Consider the following 19,954-nt stretch of genomic DNA (forward strand, 5'->3'; position numbering starts at 1 on the left):
GGCGCTGATGCACCTGGAATAAAGAGAAGGAGTCCGATAAAGGTTTCAGAATGAGTGGGTGTGGGACCCCAGCAGACCAGATAAGGAGGGCCTGGACGCAGGGACCCGTGCTGGGCCCCAGCCTCCAAGAGGGTGGTCCTGTGTCAGCAGGTCCCCCATGTGGGTGGCCACCGGGGACACATCATTCTCTGAGTGGGTGAGTTTCAGCCACAGAGACACTCCCGGGACTACAAAGCAGGGTTCCTTGGGGCGCCTGCTGTCATGAATAGACAAGACAACGTGTGGACCCCCAGTAGCAAAGCACCCCCAGAGGGCCCCCCGGGGCTGTGGTCACCCAGGCTGTGCTACGCCACCGCGCATCCAGCCCAGCCCTGCCTGATTCAGAGCTGTTGTGAAGATTCCCCTGGTCCCACCCAGCTTTACCCCAAGGCTGAAGCACCATTCCCCTCGCACCACAGCTGGGGTCCCCGACCCAACTCCACCGCTCAGCCCCTGGTCACCTTCTGTCTGCAATTGGCTTCCAACCTCCAGATGGGGGCAAGGCTGGACCACAGGCTCCCAGGAGATCCCTGCTGACCCCACTGCAGAGCCGATGGCTGGCTGACCACCTGGCCAGGTGGGGATCCCTGCAGATGTGCTGACCTAGAACACGGAACTGCTAAGGTGTCCTCCCCAGGACAGCCCCAGGCAGCCCCACCCTCCTGGAAGGGGACCACTGCAAGGACTTAGGAAGGAAGCCATCCCAGGTTGGAATCCCAAGCCCCATCACCTTCAAGCTGTGACCTCAGGCACCTAATCTTTCAGAGCCGCCCTTTCCAATTATGTAAAATGGCGCAGTGAATGGTACCCGGTAAATGACAGCTGGTGGCGGAGGGGGGGCCATTTCTAACTAGAGTGAGCAGGCAGGCCGGTGTGCCTGGGTGACACACCTGTCATCCTGCCTCATCAAACACAGCCCCTTCTTCTCTCAAAACTGAACCCGCTCAGACCCTCTGGTCCAGTCACCATATGTGCGTCCTCATGCGATGCAGTGTGAGGGACACGGCACAGCCTCTGAAGTGAAGGAACCAAAAACCAAACCAGAATCTGATCACGCATCTGCTTCCGACCCACCCGCTTCCAATTACAGAAAATACGGGGACAGACACTCGATAATATTAACACCTAGGGTGGTGCTGTCAGCAACACCCGGAACACGGATGACCTCGTCTTCTCAGTAAGGGGACTGGGGGAGGGACGCTCACACGTCTTTAATTCCGGTGCGGATCTGCACCAGATTCTCATTCTGTAAAACCAACTGTGAAAAACGGAGGCGATCAGAGGGCTGGGCCACCGCTGGGTGTTCCCCGAAATGAAAGCGCTGTTGTTCATTCTGGGTGGACCGTGGTATTGCGTTTCCCCTTGGAGGCTCACATGGTGAATCTGCAGGTGAAACCACGTGATGCCTGGGATCTGCGTCAGAACCACGTGGGGGTGGGAGCGGTGGGGTGGATGGGTGGGAGAGGCCTGGTGTTAACAGTTTTTGGTGCTGGTGATGGGGGCTTCTCAGAGGCTTCTCCAGGGTCCGGCACGTCCATCGTCGACAGGACCACACGTCTGATTCGACAGCGCCGCTGTGGGTTAGAGCCTGTGCGCCCTGCTAGAACGCAGGCCCCATGAGGGCACTGGTGCACCCTCAGTGCCTGGTACAGAGAAGATGTCCGATAAGAGTTCTGCAGCGTCTGCACGTGCTTGGAATTTTCCACAATAAAAACAGGAACACATGAACGGCACCCCTTATCCTTCACAGAGCTTCACCGCCGGCCCCAGCTCCCCTCCGCCCGCCCCCCATGCTTTCCCCCTCCACACCCAGGCGTGGCCCCACCCTGCCCACCTGCTGCCACTGTGTCCTAGGGGCTGCAGGCCTTTGCCTGGGTTCAAGGTAAGGAGTCCCAGGAGAGCCCAGAGCCAGTGGCTCAGTGAGGTCACTGACTGTGGTGTGGATCCCCGGGAGAAGGCTGAGGGGTGGTGCTTGCTGGGTGGCCATGTCACATGCCTCCTTCTGTCCCTTGCATGAGGCTGGGTCGCTCGGCCCTGCAGCCCCCAGCCACAGCTGCTCTGCTGACCCCCACCAAGTCTGAGCCTCATCAGACCCACCAGCCCTGTCGCCATGGTTACCCAGGAGCCATCTGCTCTGCCAGCACCCGGCGCCCCCCCTCCCAGGGTTCCAACGGCTTTGACCCAACCACTCCCTGCCGGAGGAAGGGGTGCTTTCAGCATCCTAAAGCAGCACCGGGGATCCCTGTCAGCCTCACACCCATCCCTGCAATAAGAGAGCTCTGGGCACAGCGAGACTTCAAAGCTGCCGAGGCCCTGGTCAAAGGTGGAGCTGAGTAATCCCCTGCGGGCCCTCTGGGCTCAGGGAGCCCGGGGGGCCTCCTCCTTGCCCTCAAGGGAGGCCCTCACAGCCCCCGCCCACAGACGGGCAGGCAGAGAGGCCTAGGCCTCTGCAGCCTGCAGGGCACAAGTGGCCTGGAAGCCACGGGCGCAGCAGCTGAGGGCCGAGTACGGGATGCTGGACGCTGCCGGACACCTCTCCTTAAGTCCTCCCGCAACTGTAGGTCACCCCCATTTGCAGGTTGAGCAACTTGCCTGGGGTCACCCAGCTGGTGGTAGGCAGCGGAGATCTGAACCCAGCAGCCTGGACCCCGAGACAGAGGGTGGCCTGGGTCAGACCCCCTCAGGCCCAGCCCTACACTGGGCACTTGCCCTAGATCCCCGAGCCAGTCAGCAGCGTGCGGACCTCAGCTTCCGAACTGTGAAGTAGCCCTGCCTGGACCACCCGCCAGCCTGCTGCCACCTGCCAGGAGCTCCCAGCTCCACACGGCACCTGTGAATTGCTTTGGCACGGTGGCGACCAGGTTGGACTCCCAGACCTCACTTCTCTCCGCCCGCCCACCCTACAGAGGAGGGAGCGGAGTCCAAGGAGGTGCGACCACAGAGGTGGGGACTGCTGGGTACAGGGTCTAAGCCGCCAACCTCCCACCCATACCGGGCCCTCACCTGGGAAATGGGGGGCCTCGGGATATGGAGTGGGCACCCCCAACACCACGGATACACAGCACCGATTTATAAGATCCACCCTCCCTAAAACAGGTTTTCTGACACAGGTCTCTCCCCAACTGGCAGCGCTGCAAGGGGACACCCGCCAGGGACCCTGCCCCTCAAGGGCTGCAGCATGTTCAGATCTTGGCCAGGTTCAAAAATTCCAGGAAGAGGGAGTGGGCGGGAGTAGACAATCTTTATTGGGTTCCAAATCTAAGGATTCTTTGCACAAAAAGAAGTGTTCATACTGTCAGTGTCCCTGGGCAGTTCAAGTTCATGCGTAAAAAATAGACATCTGTGTCGGCATAAAATCCTCTCCCCTTCAAACCTCCAAGTCTTGGTGCCGCAGACCCGTTCCAGTGGAAGGCCTCCGGGGACAGGGTGGCTGGGGTCCGAGGAAGCTGCCGCCCGGTTGATGTCAGGCTGGGCCGCTTCTACATTAGCCCTTGGTCAGGCTGGACGGCCGGGGAGGGTCGGCGGGATCCCCGGCTCGGTGGTGGCTTGGCCCGCGGGAACGGCGGGGACGGAAACGTGATCCATTCCAACGCGCTGGCTCCCAAGTGGTGAGCCCGCTCGCGGCCGCTAGGAGGGAAGAGGGAATAGGCACGCACGTTAGTGTGGGGTCCGGCCCGGGAGACCCCGCCCAGCCCGGCCCTGCCCCGCCCCCACCTCCCACAAGCGGAGCCGGCAGTTTCGTTTGTTCAGTGGATTTTGGAGCTCGGGTCCGTGGGTGCCTCGGTTTCGGAGTACGGCCCAGCCAGGGCGCGGGGCGGGGCGGGGCGGGGCGAGCGCTCGGATCCGCAGTGAGTCAGGGATCCGCACCCCGCCGACTCATTTCTGCCACCCGGCCCGGCGCGCGATTTGCAATGCAAAGTCACTCCGCCTCCAAGCGCCCGAATCTGCCCCGGATCCGCAAGCCCTTGGGGCCTCACCCGCCCGAGGGCCGCCCCCCTCCGTCTCCCCACTCCCACTTCGGCGGCGGAGCAGCGAGGGGAAGTTTTGCAATCCCGGACAAACAAACGCTGGTCTTGCACAGGCTTGAAAAAGTTTGAGGGAAATGAAGAGTGAGCGAAATCCAAGCCATCGCCCGGGCCTGAGGCTGGGCTCCGCGGGCTCTCGGGGGCGCGAGCTGAGAGGCCGTTTGCTCCACCACGCCCGGCAGCCCTGCCTCTGACCCTCCCTCTTCCCCGCCTCTCGGCGCTTACCTTGCTGGGACGAGAGCTCAGTAGCCCCCTAACCAGCTGGAGAAATCGAGAAGCTCGCGCTCCGCGGGGCTCAGCGCGCCCTCACAGGTGCTGTCGTCCGACGAGTAGGCGGAGAGCGGGGACCCGGGCTCCGAGCTGTGCTCGCGGCCCGGGGACGACAAGGCGCAGGAGGGCGAGGCGGCGGCGGCCCCGGGTGGCCCGTGGGGCAGTGGATGGCGCGCGGCTGGCGCCAGCAGCCCCCTGGCCAGCGCGGCGCGCACGGCATCGTGCTCGGCCAGCAGGCGCTGCAGCGCGCGAATGTACTCCACCGCCGAGCGCAGCGTCTCCACCTTGCTCAGCTTCTTGCTGGCGCCGCCCTGAGGCACGTGCTGCCGCAGCGCCTGGAATCCTAAGTTCACCAGCTTCACTCGGTTGCGCTCCCGCTCGTTGCGCCGCGCCACGGCCGCCGCTCCACTCCCGGTCTCCACCGCGCCTGGCCGCCGCCGCCGCCGGCTGCAGCGCAGCAGCTCTGGAGACTCCGGTCGCCGCCGAGCGGCGCAGCAGCCCGAGACACCAGGCGCAGGGGGCGCGGGCCGGGGCAGCGCGCCGCTGTCCATCGCGCCCGCATCCACTCGCCCCGCGCCTCCTCCGAGTCCCTGCGCGCCGCAGGAAGGTGTGGGGCGAGGAACCGAGGGCGGAGGAACGACGGTCAAGCCTCAGCGACGATCTGGCACCGTGCTGCCAAACGACTACCCAGGGTACGTGGTGCCAGGTCGTCTGGGGTCCGGAGACAACGAGGCGCAGGAGGCCGAGAGGTGGCGGGCAGTGCGCACCGGGGAGCGTGGGGCGCTCGTGACTCGCGCGTGCTGTCGGACGCTCCCCAGGTCTTCCCCGCGCGGCGCAGGCGTCTCGTTTTTAAATGTATAGATAACCCTCCTCCGCGCCGCCACCGCCTCCTTTCTCACGCCCTCCTTCCCTTGCCTCGCCCTCCCGCCACGCTTCGTCCAACCCCTGGCGCACACAGCCTGCAAAGACCAAGCCGTGAGCGCGACCACACCCCGCCCCCCGGGCACAGTCCGCAGGTCCCCAGTGGGTCCCGGCTCCCAGCAGGTGTCCATGCGCCCCCCAAGATGCAGTACGCAGGTGCCGTGTGCGCACCGACCCCCAAACTGCTGTCCGCAGGTCCCTGGTGCGACCCCTGCCACGCTCGCCTTTGGGGGTAGGGCAGGTCTAAGGCCACAGAGCACCCATCCCTGGGTCGCGTGAGACCCCGGGGAGCAGCACGCGCCGACCAACCTGCACCCGCGCCCCGCCCCCTGCGGCCGAGGGGCGGGGGCCGGGGTTTCAGCCAGTGGCGGGCCGCCCGTTTGGCCAATCGCGGCGGGCACCACCCCACACCCGGCCCCTGGGAGGAAGCCTGTCTGCCCGGCGCGTGGCTCCCGGGAGCGTCTCTAACAAAGCTCGGCGCCTGCGCGGCCTCGCCCGGCCCCTCCCGGCGACCAGGGTGGGCGCGCACTCCCACGCGCGCCTGTTCCTGGCCGGGCGCACACCTGTTTATGACTCCACCGGGCCTTCGAGAGGGGAACGCAGCCCTCCGGGCGGGGCGGGGCTTGAGAGGTGGTGAAGACCTGGCGCGCTTGGGTAGGGCGTTCAGGTTCCTGGGGCGCTTTTCCCCAACATCCCCTCCACGCCCACTCTCTGCGGGTGGTTGCCGTGCGCCCCGGGCCTTGGGGAGCCTTGAAGCGGAGCGCCTGGAGGTTGGCACAGACCGCTTCAGACTTGCGTGGCTGTCGGCCTGCCTCTCCCCTCCGCCCTCCCCGCCGCCCCCGCAGCTTCCTCCGCTTTCCACGTTCCCCCCAAATCTTCCTCCCTTCCTGGTCCAGTTCCCTCCGGCCGCTCACCCGTCGACCTGTACCCGCCGTCGTGGCCCCTTTTTCTCACTGCCATGCCTCCAGCACCATCCACCAACCCCCTGCACTGAGATTGGCCTGTGGGGGAAGGTGGTGGGGCCGCGGCCTTTCCAGCGTCTCCCAGCGGAGGTGAGGCGTCAGGAGACTTCCTCCCTGACCGATGGGGGTACATTTTGGGGTATGAGGGGGCAGGGACTTTGGAAGTGTGCAGAATGCGCCGTTACTGGGAGAGTGTTGTCCTGCCCCGCGGCCTGGGAAGGCCAGTCAAGTGGCTGTGCCCTCAGGAGGCCACACCCAGCAGGTTTTTCCCAAAAAGTGACCAGACCCTGCTGGGCCAGGACCTCTGGGAATGGAGGCCGGGGGCGGGCAGGCCCAGCTTCCCGGAGCCGACTCACTGTTCTGGGGGCGGGGGGGAGGGACCCAGGACCCCTCCCAAGAAGTCCGCAGGGCACACGGGCGAGGATTTACTGCCCACTTCATGGCGCCCACCGGCTCCCCTTAACCCTGCAGGATTCTCCTGGCAAGTCTGCTTGACCTTCCCGCTTTAGGAAGCTACCTGGAGGCCAGAACTTGCCAGGAGCAAGGGGCCCTGTTTGTCTTAGGAGGAAGCTGTGACTCAGAAAGGACATGGAATGTGTCCACAGTCACACCTCTGGCCAGTGGAGCAATCAGGTAGGAATCGGGTCCCTGCCCGAGTCCAGGTGGCCCGATCTTTTTCCTTTTCAGAGCGCAAGGCCTGACTCACCTCTGCATCCTCTCTCTGGTCAGAGCCCACCCGCTCCTTCCCTGAGGCTTATTTGGCAAACCCCAGCCAGGTGCTTGTCCTTCCTTCCCTGCCTGTGCCCAGGGTGCCAGGAAAAATCCCGGAGTCCTGCAAACAGGGCCCTGCCTGGACTTGCGCTGGGCCTCTAGGACCTGGACAGCCTTGGGTGCTGCCTCTCCTCCTACCCCATCTCCTGGGCTCTGGCTTTGCTCCCTCCCGCCCGTCCTCGGCCTCGAAGCAGGAGGGACGTTACGGAGGCGAGTTGGATCACGCCTTGGCCCTGGGGATGAAGCCCGGGCCCCCTGCGCTCTGTCGCCCCTCTGGCCCCCTGCCCAGCTCTGACGCCACATCAGCTGGAACCCTGCCCTGAGCCCCCTGCCCTGTGCTCCATGCTGTATGTCACCCATCACACCTGGGTGTCCATCGGAGGGCTCTGCACAGGCAGAAATGTGCCCTTCTCTATGCCCACAGGACACCCGTGCCCAAGCCGTGCGTGACGCTGTTTCGCTAAGGGGACCTCACATCCAGCACAGAGCATCAGGAGACGGTGCCACTGGAGCCACGGCCATTCGGGGGTCGGGAGGTGGCCGAGGGACAGAGGAACCCACAGCGTCCAGGCCCAGCTCTGCCGCTGACACTGAGGGGCCCCGTAGCCCAGCGTCCTGCTGCCCGATAGGGGTACGGCAGCCTCTGCTCCAGGGGTGACCAGGGCTGAGCACTCGTCAGCTCTGAAATCACCTCGGGCTCCATGGGACTGGGGTGCAGACCCCGGAAGCTTGGGGTGCCCCGGGGACGCACAAGGTCCAGAAGGTGCTCTTCAGAGAGGCTCTGGGTCCCCTTCTTGAAGCGATGGGAGTTGTCTGGACCCTCTGGGGCCTCCCCCGTGGCGGACTGGACCAGGCAGAGGCCGGGTGAGCTCCATGCCCGGTGAGGGGGGCCAACAGCCGGCTGGCTTGGCCTGGGCTCTGCACTCTCTCGCCTGTAGCCCAGGGCCTCTGCTCACCTCCCTCTCCGCCCCCCTCCAGGGCCTTCCTCACGGGCTTCCTAATTGCCTTCTCTGGGTCAGGTCACAGGTGGCAGGCGGAGAGCCCAGCTGGGCCGGGCCGGCACCTTCTCCAGGCCCACAGGTTGTGCTGCAGCCCTCGTGCGGGAGTCCCACCTGTGCGCCCAGGTCACTTGGGAGCCCGGAGCCTTCGGAATCCAGCTGTGGAGAGGCAGGAGCCATGGGAAATGAGGTGCTTCCAGACCCACTGAGGGTAGGGTTCTCCAGAGAGACAGACAAACACAGTGCATAGGAAGAGATTATTATGAGGAAGCAGCTCACATGATCGTGAAGGCCGGGAAGCCCCACGTCTACCGTCTGCACGCTACACACCCACAAAACCTATTTGCTGGTGGAATCCAGTCCAGGCCTGGAGGCCTGAGAACCTGGGGAGCTGGTGGTGTAAATCCCAGTCCAGGGGCCGGAAGTGATGAGGTGGGCAGGAAGAGAAAAGGCAAATTCCTCCCTTCTGCATCTTTTGCTCTAGTCAAGCCCTCAGTGAACTAGGTGATGCCCACCCACACTGGGAAGAGCATCTGTTGTACTGAGTCCACCAATTCTAACCCTATGACCTCATCCAGAAACAGCTGCCCCCGACACACCCAGAAATAAAATTTAATGTGAACACCCATGGCCTGGTCCAGCTGAGACAAACAACTGAGCTGCACACGTCCACCCCTTGCCGCCTCATCACCTGTGCCCGCCTCCTCAAACCGCACCTGGTCCCCAAACAGAGTCAACACGAAGATCATAATTCTGCCTCACAACTGTCCTGCCTACAACCGAAAACGCACAAACCCCTTCCTCAGAGGAGGAGGTGAAGCCTCCCCCTCTCCCCAGGGCTGACGTCCCGCAGCTTAAACGCTAGGGTGTAAATTCCCAGGACTAAATGCTGGGATGCAAAGTCAGTACATCTTATGTGACATGGCAAAGGGAGAAGACAGGAAAGAAACAAAGATAACACACACACACACACACACACACACACACACACACACGTAACCGAGCAGGATCCTGGGGGGCTTCCCGGAACAGACCCCCTCCATGTCCTCTGCTTGCCTTTTGTCTGTAGAAAAACTTTAGTCAAAGAATAATTTTAATCAGAGAAGTGAGAAAATGCAGAAAGAAAACAGTCCAGCAAGACAGACTAATAATAGTTTAGCCATTAAACAAAGTCAAGGACGTTTGTTCCTCCTCCAGGGCTACAGATCGTATTCCGAGCCACATCCTTGAGCTGTTTTGCAGATACTGAAACCCCCACTAGGTGGAAGAAGTTAACTACATGCTGACCACCAGCACGTAGACCCCACACCGGTTGGAACCAGAAGGTTGATAATGTTGACTCCTGATTACCTCACCACCAACCAATCAGAAGAATGTCCACCAGCTGATCACACCCCCCAACCCGCCTCCCTCACCCTGTCTTTAGAATCCTTTCCATGAAAGCCTTTGGGGAGTTCGGGCCTTTTAAGCACTGGCTGCCTGGACCCCTTGCTTGGCGCCTGCAGTAATGCTGCACTTTCCTTCAGTACGACCCGGTGTCAATAGATTGGCTTTACTGCACGTGGAGGAGGAGACCCAAGTTTGGTTCCGTAACACTTATAGCAAAAGAAGGAAGTAAGTACGACAATTACAGTCCTCATTTCTGTAACTGGTCTCGAGGTTGTAACTCATATATATAACTATCCTCTCCCACCACCCACTGCATATCCCTGTCCCTTCCGTAAGCACCTCAGCTGGTTGTGGTTCTGTACCTGGTAGTCAACCCAAACCTTCGTTCCTAAAGGGTCTGGGTCATCAGTGGTCCTGCCGGGATTGGGTTGTTGTCATGTTCCCTTGGCCTCAATCCCAGGGCACAGTAACACTAAGAGATGCCCTAAGGGATCTCCTGCGTCCTGCATGCCCTTTCTTACCTCCGGTGTGGAGGGGGCATCAGCCCAGTTTCCCCCTGGTGGTCAGGCTCAGTCATGCCGGCCAGCACAGTAAGTCCCTTCTTTGCCTGCTGAGACATGAGGAGCCCAAAGTGGCCAGTGAGTCTTAACTTCCAGTTCAGAGGAATCATTGCTGCGTTTCCTGGTGGAGGCATCCCTCCCTCTGGAACTAAGACCTCTAAGAGCACAAAGTCTCAGGACCAGGAAGTAAACGTTCTCCTGGTGGGTCACTAGGGTAATAGTCAGGGGTGCCACTGCCTTTTCCACCCATCGATTCCTGGACCCAGGAGTCTTGGCTGGGAAACAGCGCCATATAGTGGACACGGACTCAGAGCACATACAACCTCCTGGAGCCCTGCCCCAGCCGCGCAAGGTATTGCCACCTGGCTAGTGCCATAACTGAGTCTTCAAAAGGCTGCTCCGCCATTCTTTCAAGCCAGGATGCTTCAGGATGGTGGGGACACGGTGAGACCAGCGAACTCCACAGGCAGGGGCCCCTGCCACTCTCCCTTAGCTGCAAAGAGGGTTCCCTGATCAGAAGCAGTGCTGTGTGGAATACCAGGAGGGTGGGTAAGACATTCTGCAAGTCCACGGTTGGTAGTTTTGGCACAAGTATTGCATGCAAAGAAGGCAAAGCCATACCCAGAGTAAGTGACTCTTCCAGTGAGAACAAAACACTGCCCCTCCCATGATGGAAGCTGTCCTGTCCTGTCACCAAACCAAACGTGGGTCCCCTCGCCTGCCCACAGTGAAGCCAATCTACTGACACCAGGTGGTGGTGAAGGAAAGTGCAGAAAGTGCAGCATTTATTGCAGGTGTCAAGCAAGAAGTCCAGGTAGCTAGAGCTTAAAAGGCCCAAACTCCCCAGAAACTTTCAGGGGAAGGATTGTTAAAGGTTTCTAAAGACAGGGTGAGGGAGGGGAGGTTGTGGGGTGTGTGATCAGCTCGTGGACGCCCTTCTGATTGGTTGGTGGTGAGATAACAAGGAGTCAACATCACCAGCCTTCTGGTTCCAGCTGGTCTGGGGTCTACGTGCTCGTGGGCAGCGTAGAGTTAACTTCTTCCACCTGGTGGGGGTTTCAGTGTCTGCAAAACAGCTCAAGGACATGGCTCAGAATATGATCTACAGCCCTGGAGGAGGAACTAAAGTCCTTGACTTTGTTTAATGGCTAAACTATTATTATTTTTTCTTATCTGACTGTTTTCCTTTCTTACCGCATTTTCTCACTTCTCTGATTAAATCTACTCTTTGGAACTCGGGGAAGGTCCAGGAGGCTAAAGTTTCTCTACAGAGAAGAGGCAGGTGAAGGACACGGTGTGGGGGTGGGGGTGGGTCTCTTCTGGGAAGACGCCGTAAGATCCTGCTCGGTTACACTCTGGTGTAATTAACCAGCCACCAGGTAGCTGGCTGGTCGCCCCGGGGGATGGTCCCATATCGGGGGTTCAGTGTTGGTCTCTGCTGCTGACAGACTGGATACTCAGCCTTGGTGGGTGGAACCCATGTTGCTGGGCCCATGTGTCACCTCCATCCCTGCCACCATGGCCGCTTTTCTGATAAGCCCACTGGGCAATGACAGAGTGGCTGGGAAAGAGGCTGACCAGGATCCACAGGACAGTTCTCCTGTCCACTCTATTATTAACATCTTCTGCTGAGGTCACCTTTGGTGAGCGTTCACATGGGACACGAATATTTTCAGGGTTCTTGCCAATCCACACACCTCTTCCCCAGATCTCCTTGTCACCAATTTTCTAATCATGTTAATTCTAAGTCCCTGACCACCCAGCCAAACCACTGGCCACAGCCCATGGATCTGGTTATAATCACTCAACTGGCCATTTCTCCTTCCAGTCAAGGTGCAGGACCAGGTGCACTGCCCGAAGCTCTGCCCACTGGAGCGCCCTTCACCAAGTCCGTGAGGGATGTCCCACCACTGGTGGGTGGAGCCTGCATATCAATCAGGACCACCTATAACTAGACCTCGTCACCTCTTCCTCTGTCAGTGGATCCTAGGAAACACCCCTGAGGCCATAAGTTAAGGCTGGGAGAGAGAAGGCCGTGTAGCGGGGGTGAGGGCCGTGGGCACCTGGGCCACTTCTTCAGGGAACCTACTTGTGCCTTCAGGGCTCGCCTCTACGCCACTTCCATTGGATGGTGGAGTGTTTTTTTCTCTACATGCCCAGCTTTATAGCTCAGTGGGTCAGATAAAGATAGCACCCAGTTCATGATGGGCAGGTCATATGGTAACTCGGTGACCCATGGTTAAGTGTTCAGTTTCTGCTAAGGCTAGTAGCAGGCCCGGAGCTGTTTCTCAAGAGGAGAGTAGTTATCTGGGTGGATGGCAGGGTCTTGCTCCAAAATCCTAAGGGCTTGCCCTGTGATTCACCTCTAGGGACTGCGAAAGACTCAAAGAGCATCTCTCTCTGCCCTGACACTTCAGGCGCCACTGGATCTGCTGGATCATGGGGCCCCAGGGCAGCACAGCCTGGACCCGGTGCAGAGCCTTCTCCTGTGTGGGCCCCACCCCAAATGAGCAGTTGTCCAGGTCAATCAGTCAATGGGCTGGAGTAACACACCCAAATGAGGACTAGGCTCTCTCCAGAATCCAAGAAGTCCCATTGGCGTTGGCCCCATTTTTTGGTTGCAGGAGGAGCCAGATGCAACCATCCACCCTTCACCTTAGAAGGGATATCTTGCCGCTTTACTGGACCCCCTAGAAATTTCACTGAGATAGAAGACCCCTGAATTTTTTTTTTTTTTTTTTTTTTTTGCGGTACGCGGGCCTCTCACTGTTGCGGCCTCTCCCGTTGCGGAGCACAGGCTCCGGACGCGCAGGCTTAGTGGCCATGGCTCACGGGCCCAGCTGCTCCGCAGCATGTGGGATCCTCCCGGACTGGGGCACGAACCCACGTCCCCTGTATCAGCAGGCGGACTCTCAACCACTGCGCCACCAGGGAAGCCCCCAGGCCCCTGAAGTTTTGTTGAATTTATTTCCTACCCTCTGACATGCAAATGGCATACCAATAAGTCTGGAGTAGTTGCTGTTTCTTGCTCAATAGGTCCAATCGGTATAATGTCATCAATGAAGTGGACCAGTGTGGTGTCTTGTGGAAGGGAAAGGTGACCAAGATCACTGTGAACTCAACTGTGACCCAGGGCTGGAGATCTGACTTACCCCTGTGGTGGAAGGGAAAGGTGACCAAGATCGCTGTGAACTCAATTGCGACCCAGGGCTGGAGATCTGACTTACCCCTGGGGTAGGACAGTGAAGTGTACTGCTGGCCTTGCCAGGTAAAAGGAAACTGCTTCTGCTGGGCTTCATGGACAGGGATGGAGAAAAAGGCATCTGTCAAATCAAAAGTTGCATGCTGGGTACCAGGGGATGTGTGAATTTGCTCGAGCAATGAAACCACATCTGGTACAGCAGCTACAGTTGGAGTCACCACTTCATTAAGCTTATGAGAATCCACTGTCACTCTCCAAGACCCGCCTGTCTTCTGCACAGGCCACATAGAATGGGGTTGTGGTGGGATCAGCGCCCCTTCACCCTTCAAGTCCTAGATGGAGGCACTGATCTCTGCAATCCAATCAGAAACGCTGGTTGTTTCACCATCTTCCTTGGTAGAGGCAGTTCTAGCGGCTTCCACTTGGCCTTTCCCTCCATTAATATCCCTCACTCCGTGGGTCAGGGAACCAATGTGTGGATCCTGCCAGCTGCTGAGGATTTCTATTCCAGTTGTGCCTTCTAGTGGGATCGCTGTGGATGGACCTGAGCTGGAGCTGCCCTGACCCCCTGACCTCCAGGGGCCCCTGTCTGACTGGGGGACCATGGGGAATTTTGAGGTGTCCTGGAATTGGTGTCAGTTCAGAGCCAGTGTCCAGGAGTCCCTGGAAAGCCTCATTATTTCCCCTTCCTCAGAGCACAGTCGCCCTGTAAGTGTCTGCAGGCCCTCTGGGCAAGGCTGGGAGAAAGACTGACAGCATCCGTTTCCAAGGGTGTCCTGGGTCCTTCCTCAAGGGGACCCCGCCTCCCTTTCCTTCAAGTGTCCTGGGGCTGAAAACTGGCTCACGTCTGGGGATTGACTGAGTGGCCACGACCCTCTGATTTTACAATTCGGGATAGACATTTGTTCACTGGACCTAGGACTTCTCCCTTATCCAGATGTGGTGAGAATCCAGCAGGCTTCCTGCTCAGTTCACGTCCAGGAAAACCAGGGTCAACCAGCCGAGGCCACGGGTCAGCACGAGTCTGACTATTCTGACCTCTGCCTCTGCTCTGCCATCCGTGCTGGTCACCACGCCCACCTCGCCTTTGGCAGTGAGTGCCCTCACTTGGCCCCTGCACCCTGGGATCCAGGGACCCCACTCACTTAGGTTTCCTAGTTGGGTGACTGCAGCTCCCACTGTGAGGTCTGGACAGCAGAGAACGGAGCCCTCTGAGGATGCGGTCTGAGGGGGTGCTGGGGCTCTCCATGGACATACTCCCTGCAGTCGTGGTGAGAGGGTCTTCTGGGTGGGCAGATCTTACACGACAGATCCACTCTGACATCCTATATCCCTGAGCCTTTGACCAAGGGAGGGAGGCCATCTCCAGTTCACCCGTTATGGGCCATCTTTTGGTCCCTGTTTCAGCCAAGTAGCTAAACCAACTGTCAGAGCCCTCCCCCACCCACAGAGCTGCAGCATGAGATCCCGAATCCGTGCTCAGAGGACTCATGTCAATAAATTCTGTCCGGCAAACTTCATCTTCCTTCCTCCCGTATCCCATACCTTCCGTTTCCATCTCACACATTCCCTTGGCTTTTGTCTGTATAAATCAGAAAACTCAACTCGTTCTTCTGGAACGCAGCACACCTCGTCATGAGTCACACTTTGTACATCACCTTTGAGGACCTGCTGGGACTTGAGTCTAGTTATGGGTCTAGAAGTAAAGGGGTGGTGAGGGTGGGTCCTGAGGAGAAGCAGCAGAGTCTTCCATGGCAACCGCCTCTGGGGAGCTGTTAGCATCTCCCCAGGCAACGCACAGTTAACCCCTCCAAATGGAGGTGGAAGGGTCCCCACCCTTTAGGAGTGGGGAGACCTCTTCCACTGGCAAAGGGGCTCATCAGAATTTAAGGGCTCAGTATCCCCTGCTCCTTCAGAGTCTTCCCACACATCCTCACCCCAACACACGGTCTTCCAGTCCTGCTTTCACCGCAGACACCCTGCGAGACTGGGAGTTCACTTTACGTTGTGAGTCAGGGTGAGATTCTGCACTTGGTTGTCAGTAATCTCAGCCTTGCAGTGGTAGGAGATAAGGCTTTCCTCGGCCACACACAGAAGTGCTCTTAGGTCATTTATGGGGCACTTGAGCTGGGAGCTCACAATCCTGAACTCACCCTTTTCTTAAACCACTTTGTCCAGCAAAAACCAGGAGCCACCAGCCGATGTCATCATATTCTTCAGTTTTCCAAAGGTGTTCAAAAGTATTCTATACAGAGTAATGCAGCTCCTGGCTTCGCATAAGTGGATTATGGGGAGGGTGCAGGTACTGTGGGCATCTCTCTTGCCAGATCCCGCCATGGACTGTCAGTGCTTTCTCTCCGGCTGGAAATAGAGTCATTGGTGTCTTTAAATCCCATCGAATTAGAAAGCTGATTCCAGGAACCCGGAACCAACTCAGAAAATTCATTCTTAACATTCTTTACGCTCTGGAACCATGCTCAGTACCAAATCTGTGTTAGTTGGGGTTCTCCGGAGGAAGAGAACCAATAACAGATAGAGTTTTGCCTTGGTAACTGGGCTCAGGTAATTATGGGGGCTGAGAAGTCCCACCATCTGCCGTCTGCAAGAGGGCCACCCAGGAAAGCTGGTGATGAGATTCAGTCCAAGTCCAAAGGCCTTGGACCGCCAAGGACAGAAGGTCAATGTCCAGCTCGAGTAACCAGGCAGGAAGCAGAGAATTCCTCCTTCCTCCACCGTGTGTTCTATCGGGCCTCGCTGGACTCACCATCCACACGGGGAGACCACCTCCTCTACTGCATCCATGATTCAATGCTAATCTCACCTGGAAACCTCCTCCCAGACACCCCAGAATCGTGTTTAACCTGGGCACCTGGCGGTCAGTCACGTCAGCTCAAAATTAACTATCCCAGCTGAGAGAACAGATTCAAAGCCTGCTCTGGAGAGAAGAGCCTAGGGTCCCCACGTGGAAGGGGTGTTGCTAGGCCTTTCCCACCTCCAGGGCTGTGAAGTCCCCATGGGAACACATGCTGGAAGAGCCCCAGGCCTCCCAGGAGAAATAGAATGTGAACCTTAAATGTAACTGAATTATCTAATAGCCATGTTAAAAAAAAAAAAAAAAAAAACTAAAAAGGAACAAAAGAAATGCATTTTCATGATATATCCAAATTAATAGCATTTCAACACGTAATTGATATAGAAATCATTAAGGAGATAGATAGTTCACAATTTCTTTTCATACTAAGTTTCTGAAATCAGACGTGTATTTTTTTGTACTCACAGCGCATCTCACTTAGGACCGGCCATTTCAAATGCCGAAAAGGCACGTGTGGCTCGTGATTACCACGTTGGACCACACAGATCTGGACAGAGGCATCATCATGCCTCATTGTAATACTACATTTTCTGCTCTGTATTTGGTGCCTTGACATCCTGGGGCTGCGGGGACCCTGACGAGACTGCCCTTTCCAGGACTGGCCAATTCCTAGAGATAAAGGCCAGGCTGCAGTGCTCCTTTCATAAGCAAACCACCCCCTGCAGAGCTCACCCCCACCACCTCCTCCACTGGCCTCTCACGCTCAGGACTGCCATCCCCTGCCCTCATCCTCCCAGATCATCCCCTGCCCTCGTCCTCCCAGATCAGGTGCCAGAAAGCCAGAGACAGACCCTGTGCCCCAGAGCCCCTTGAAATGATTAAAACCAGCCAATGCTAAGCTTGTTCACCCAGCCTTGCCTCTTCCTTCCCACAGAAACCACGATAAAGGTTCCTGCCCACGTTTCCCCCCTTCCCCATTCTCCTTCTGCCTCCTGACCCAGCCCAGTGCATCCCATCACCTGCCCCCTCCTCTCGGAAACTGTAACTGTCTTTTCAATGACATTCGTCTTCTGCTCTGTTGGTCTCGCTGTACCTGAATAATAGCAAAACCTACATTTTAAAACACCCGTTGCCTCACGTGACAGACAAGCAAACTGAGGCCTCTTGCCAAAGGCAAACCAGCCAGTGGGGGAAGAGACTCAGCCATCCCATTGCTGAGTCCCTTTGATGTGGCCTCCTAAACATCCCTCCACCCCCCTGAAGCTGAGAGGGCTCCCGTAGGTGTGACCCTGAAGACCGGTCAAGCCCGCTTGGAAAGCAGCCACCCAGCCCACTGGTAGGGGAGAGGTCTCCCCTCCACCAAGTCCACCTCGTGCTTCCATGAACAGAAAGCCAGGTGGATATTAGACCAAAAGGAAAGTGCAATGCAGTCATGACAAGACAAATCCTTCAGGCCACACTTTCTAACCACAGTGCAGTAAAGCTAGAAAGAAAACATCCCAAGTATAGTCACTAGCAGGGCAAAACAAAAAGAGAAAAAGCCTCTAAATAAATCTCAGCCTAAAGAAGAAATCAAAACAGCAAAGCATAGGGACTTCCGTGGTGGTCCAGTGGGTAGAACTCCGAGCTCCCCATACAGTGGGCCCAGGTTCGATCCCTGGTCAGGGAACTGGATCCTGCATGCATGCCGCAACTAAGAGTCTGCATGCCGCAACTAAGAAGTCCACATGCCACAGCTAAAGATCCCGCATGCTGCAACGAAGATCCTACATGCTGCAACTAAGACCCAGCACAGCCAAAATTAACAAATAAATAATAAAATATTTAAAAAACCCAGCAAGCATAGGCTTTTTGAAAATAGTCACGAGAACAATTTCTAATATCCCCAGAACAATCACATAGCTTTTGGTGGATTTCCTAGAAAACCAGAGAGATTGGGTGAGAATGGACAAAGCATTCAACTCAGGAACCTCAGGAAAAGAAAAATCCAAAACAAATAGAAGAAGGAACAAGGCTAATTAGTGGTGATAAGGGAAGAAATTAACAAGACAGAAAATAGTCAATAACTTAGTCAATAAAATGAAAAACTGATCTGTTAAAAGACCAACAAAGTAGGCAAATTTAATTAAAATAAATAGAAGAAACATTTCTTAAAATAACAGAAATATGAAAGGTGACATAAGCACACATATGAAAAAGATTAAAAATTAAAGACTTCCATTTCTGACCAAAATGGAATAAGAGGAGCTGACTTTATCCTCCCCCTTCCCCTAAACAATAAAAAAGGGCCAAATTCAAGACGCTGGACAGCAGGCAACAGATAACAGTGGCCCTCGGGAGATGAGACACATATTGGGGGAGGGGCTGCAGCGGCCCTGATGCTGCCCTGGAAGGGCATCCAGGCTGAGATGCAGAAGAGGTACCAGGCAGAGCCCAGTGGAGTTTGGTTGAGGAGACAGAGCACAGAGCCCTAGAAGGCTGAAGAAGCTGGAGGGCTCATGCCAGAGACCCAGAGAGGAGAGGGTTCCCCAGAGGTCTGCAGAAAGCCCCCCTCAAGACAGCAGAGAACTGCCCAGAGCACACAGGTGAGGAAACTACCAGAGGTGGGGCAAGAATTGCCCTAAAAGAGTAGAGAGTGGTGCTCTCTCTCAGGTTGGAATAAGGCTTCTCTGTCAGCCAGGGTGGGAAACCTAGTACCTCATGGGGCATGCAGTAGGGTTCACAGTAGTCTCTTGCCTTACCAGTGGGGACAATTTTCCCTAAACTGAGCACAGCCCCAGTCCTGGCTGACCCGGAAGACTCAAATTGTTTCCAAGTACCTCAACTCTGTCTCAGTACAAAGCTAGAAAATAGGAAAACAAAAATACCTAGCAAAGAAAAAGATAAAAGTTACAATGTCTAATATCTGATCACAAATGCCAAGCATGAAAAAAATCAGGAAAATATGACACATAATGAAGAGATAGATAAATAAATCAATACCCAGAACTGATAAAGATATTAACAAGGGCAAGGAAATGAACAGACCAGGATATTAAAACAGTCTAATTATGACTGTATTTCATAAGCTGAAAAGTTGAGATATGAAAAAAGACCCAAATTGAACTTCTACAACGTCTGAGATGAAAGATGCACTGCACTGGATTAACAGCACATTACATATTACAAAAGAAAAAATTAATGAACCTGAAGACGTAGGAATATATGATATCTAAAATTAAGCGTAAAGAGAAAAGAGATTTGTTTACAACTATAAAGGGCACCAGAGAGCACTGGACAACTCCAAGGGGTCTAACACACAAGTAATTGAAGTCCCTGAATAAACGGACGTAAAGGAGGGGACAGAAAGATGGCTAAAACTTTTCCAAATTTCATGAAAATGACAAACCCACAAATCCAAGAAGCCCAACAAACCCTAAAAACAAGGAACATAAAGAAAACAACACTAAGACACAACTTAATCAATGGTTCAAAATTATAGTGAAGAAAAAATAAAATTTAAGCAGCCAGAGGAAAAAGACACATTACATATGTACAGACGAATAAGGTATGTACAAAGGTATTAAAATAAGGACAATACAGATTTCTCATCAGTAACAATGCAAGGAAAAGACAGTGAAGCATAACTTTTAAAGTGCTGAGAGAAAAAAATCTGTCAACCTAGGATTCTATACCCAGTGAAAGTACCTTGCAAAAGCTAAGAGATATAGGGCTTCCCTGGTGGCGCAGTGGTTGAGAGTCTGCCTGCCGCTGCGGGGGACACGGGTTCGTGCCCTGGTCCGGGAGGATCCCACATGCCATGCAGCGGCCGGGCCCATGAGCCATGGCTGCTGAGCCTACGCGTCCGGAGCCTGTGCTCTGCAACGGGAGAGGCCACAACAGTGAGAGGCCCGCGTACCGCAAAAAAAAAAAAAAAAAAGCTAAGAGATATAAAGATTTTTTTTCAGGCATTCAGAATCTGAAAGAATTCATCACCAGCAGACCTGCACTACAAAAATATTAAAG

At 56.1% G+C, this 19,954-nt stretch overlaps 1 protein-coding gene across 1 annotated transcript; it reads right to left on the reverse strand.

The window, feature by feature from the left end:
* Positions 1-3,261: 3,261 nt before the first annotated feature.
* ASCL2 (achaete-scute family bHLH transcription factor 2) lies at positions 3,262-6,052 on the reverse strand. The gene is made up of 2 exons (XM_067747913.1): positions 4,290-6,052; positions 3,262-3,666 (listed from the first exon to the last, which is right to left on the reverse strand). The coding sequence occupies exon 1, from the start codon at positions 4,883-4,885 to the stop codon at positions 4,307-4,309; it is 579 nt and encodes a 192-aa protein (XP_067604014.1). The 5' UTR covers positions 4,886-6,052; the 3' UTR covers positions 3,262-3,666; positions 4,290-4,306.
* Between the last annotated feature and the right edge of the window lie 13,902 nt (positions 6,053-19,954).

This window comes from Pseudorca crassidens, chromosome 9, assembly GCF_039906515.1.
Source record: "Pseudorca crassidens isolate mPseCra1 chromosome 9, mPseCra1.hap1, whole genome shotgun sequence".
Classification (NCBI taxonomy): domain Eukaryota; kingdom Metazoa; phylum Chordata; class Mammalia; order Artiodactyla; family Delphinidae; genus Pseudorca; species Pseudorca crassidens.

Excerpts from the sequence above, each read along its gene's own strand:
- ASCL2 (XM_067747913.1), bottom strand. The coding sequence starts at position 4,885 with ATGGACAGCGGCGCGCTGCCCCGGCCCGCGCCCCCTGCGCCTGGTGTC.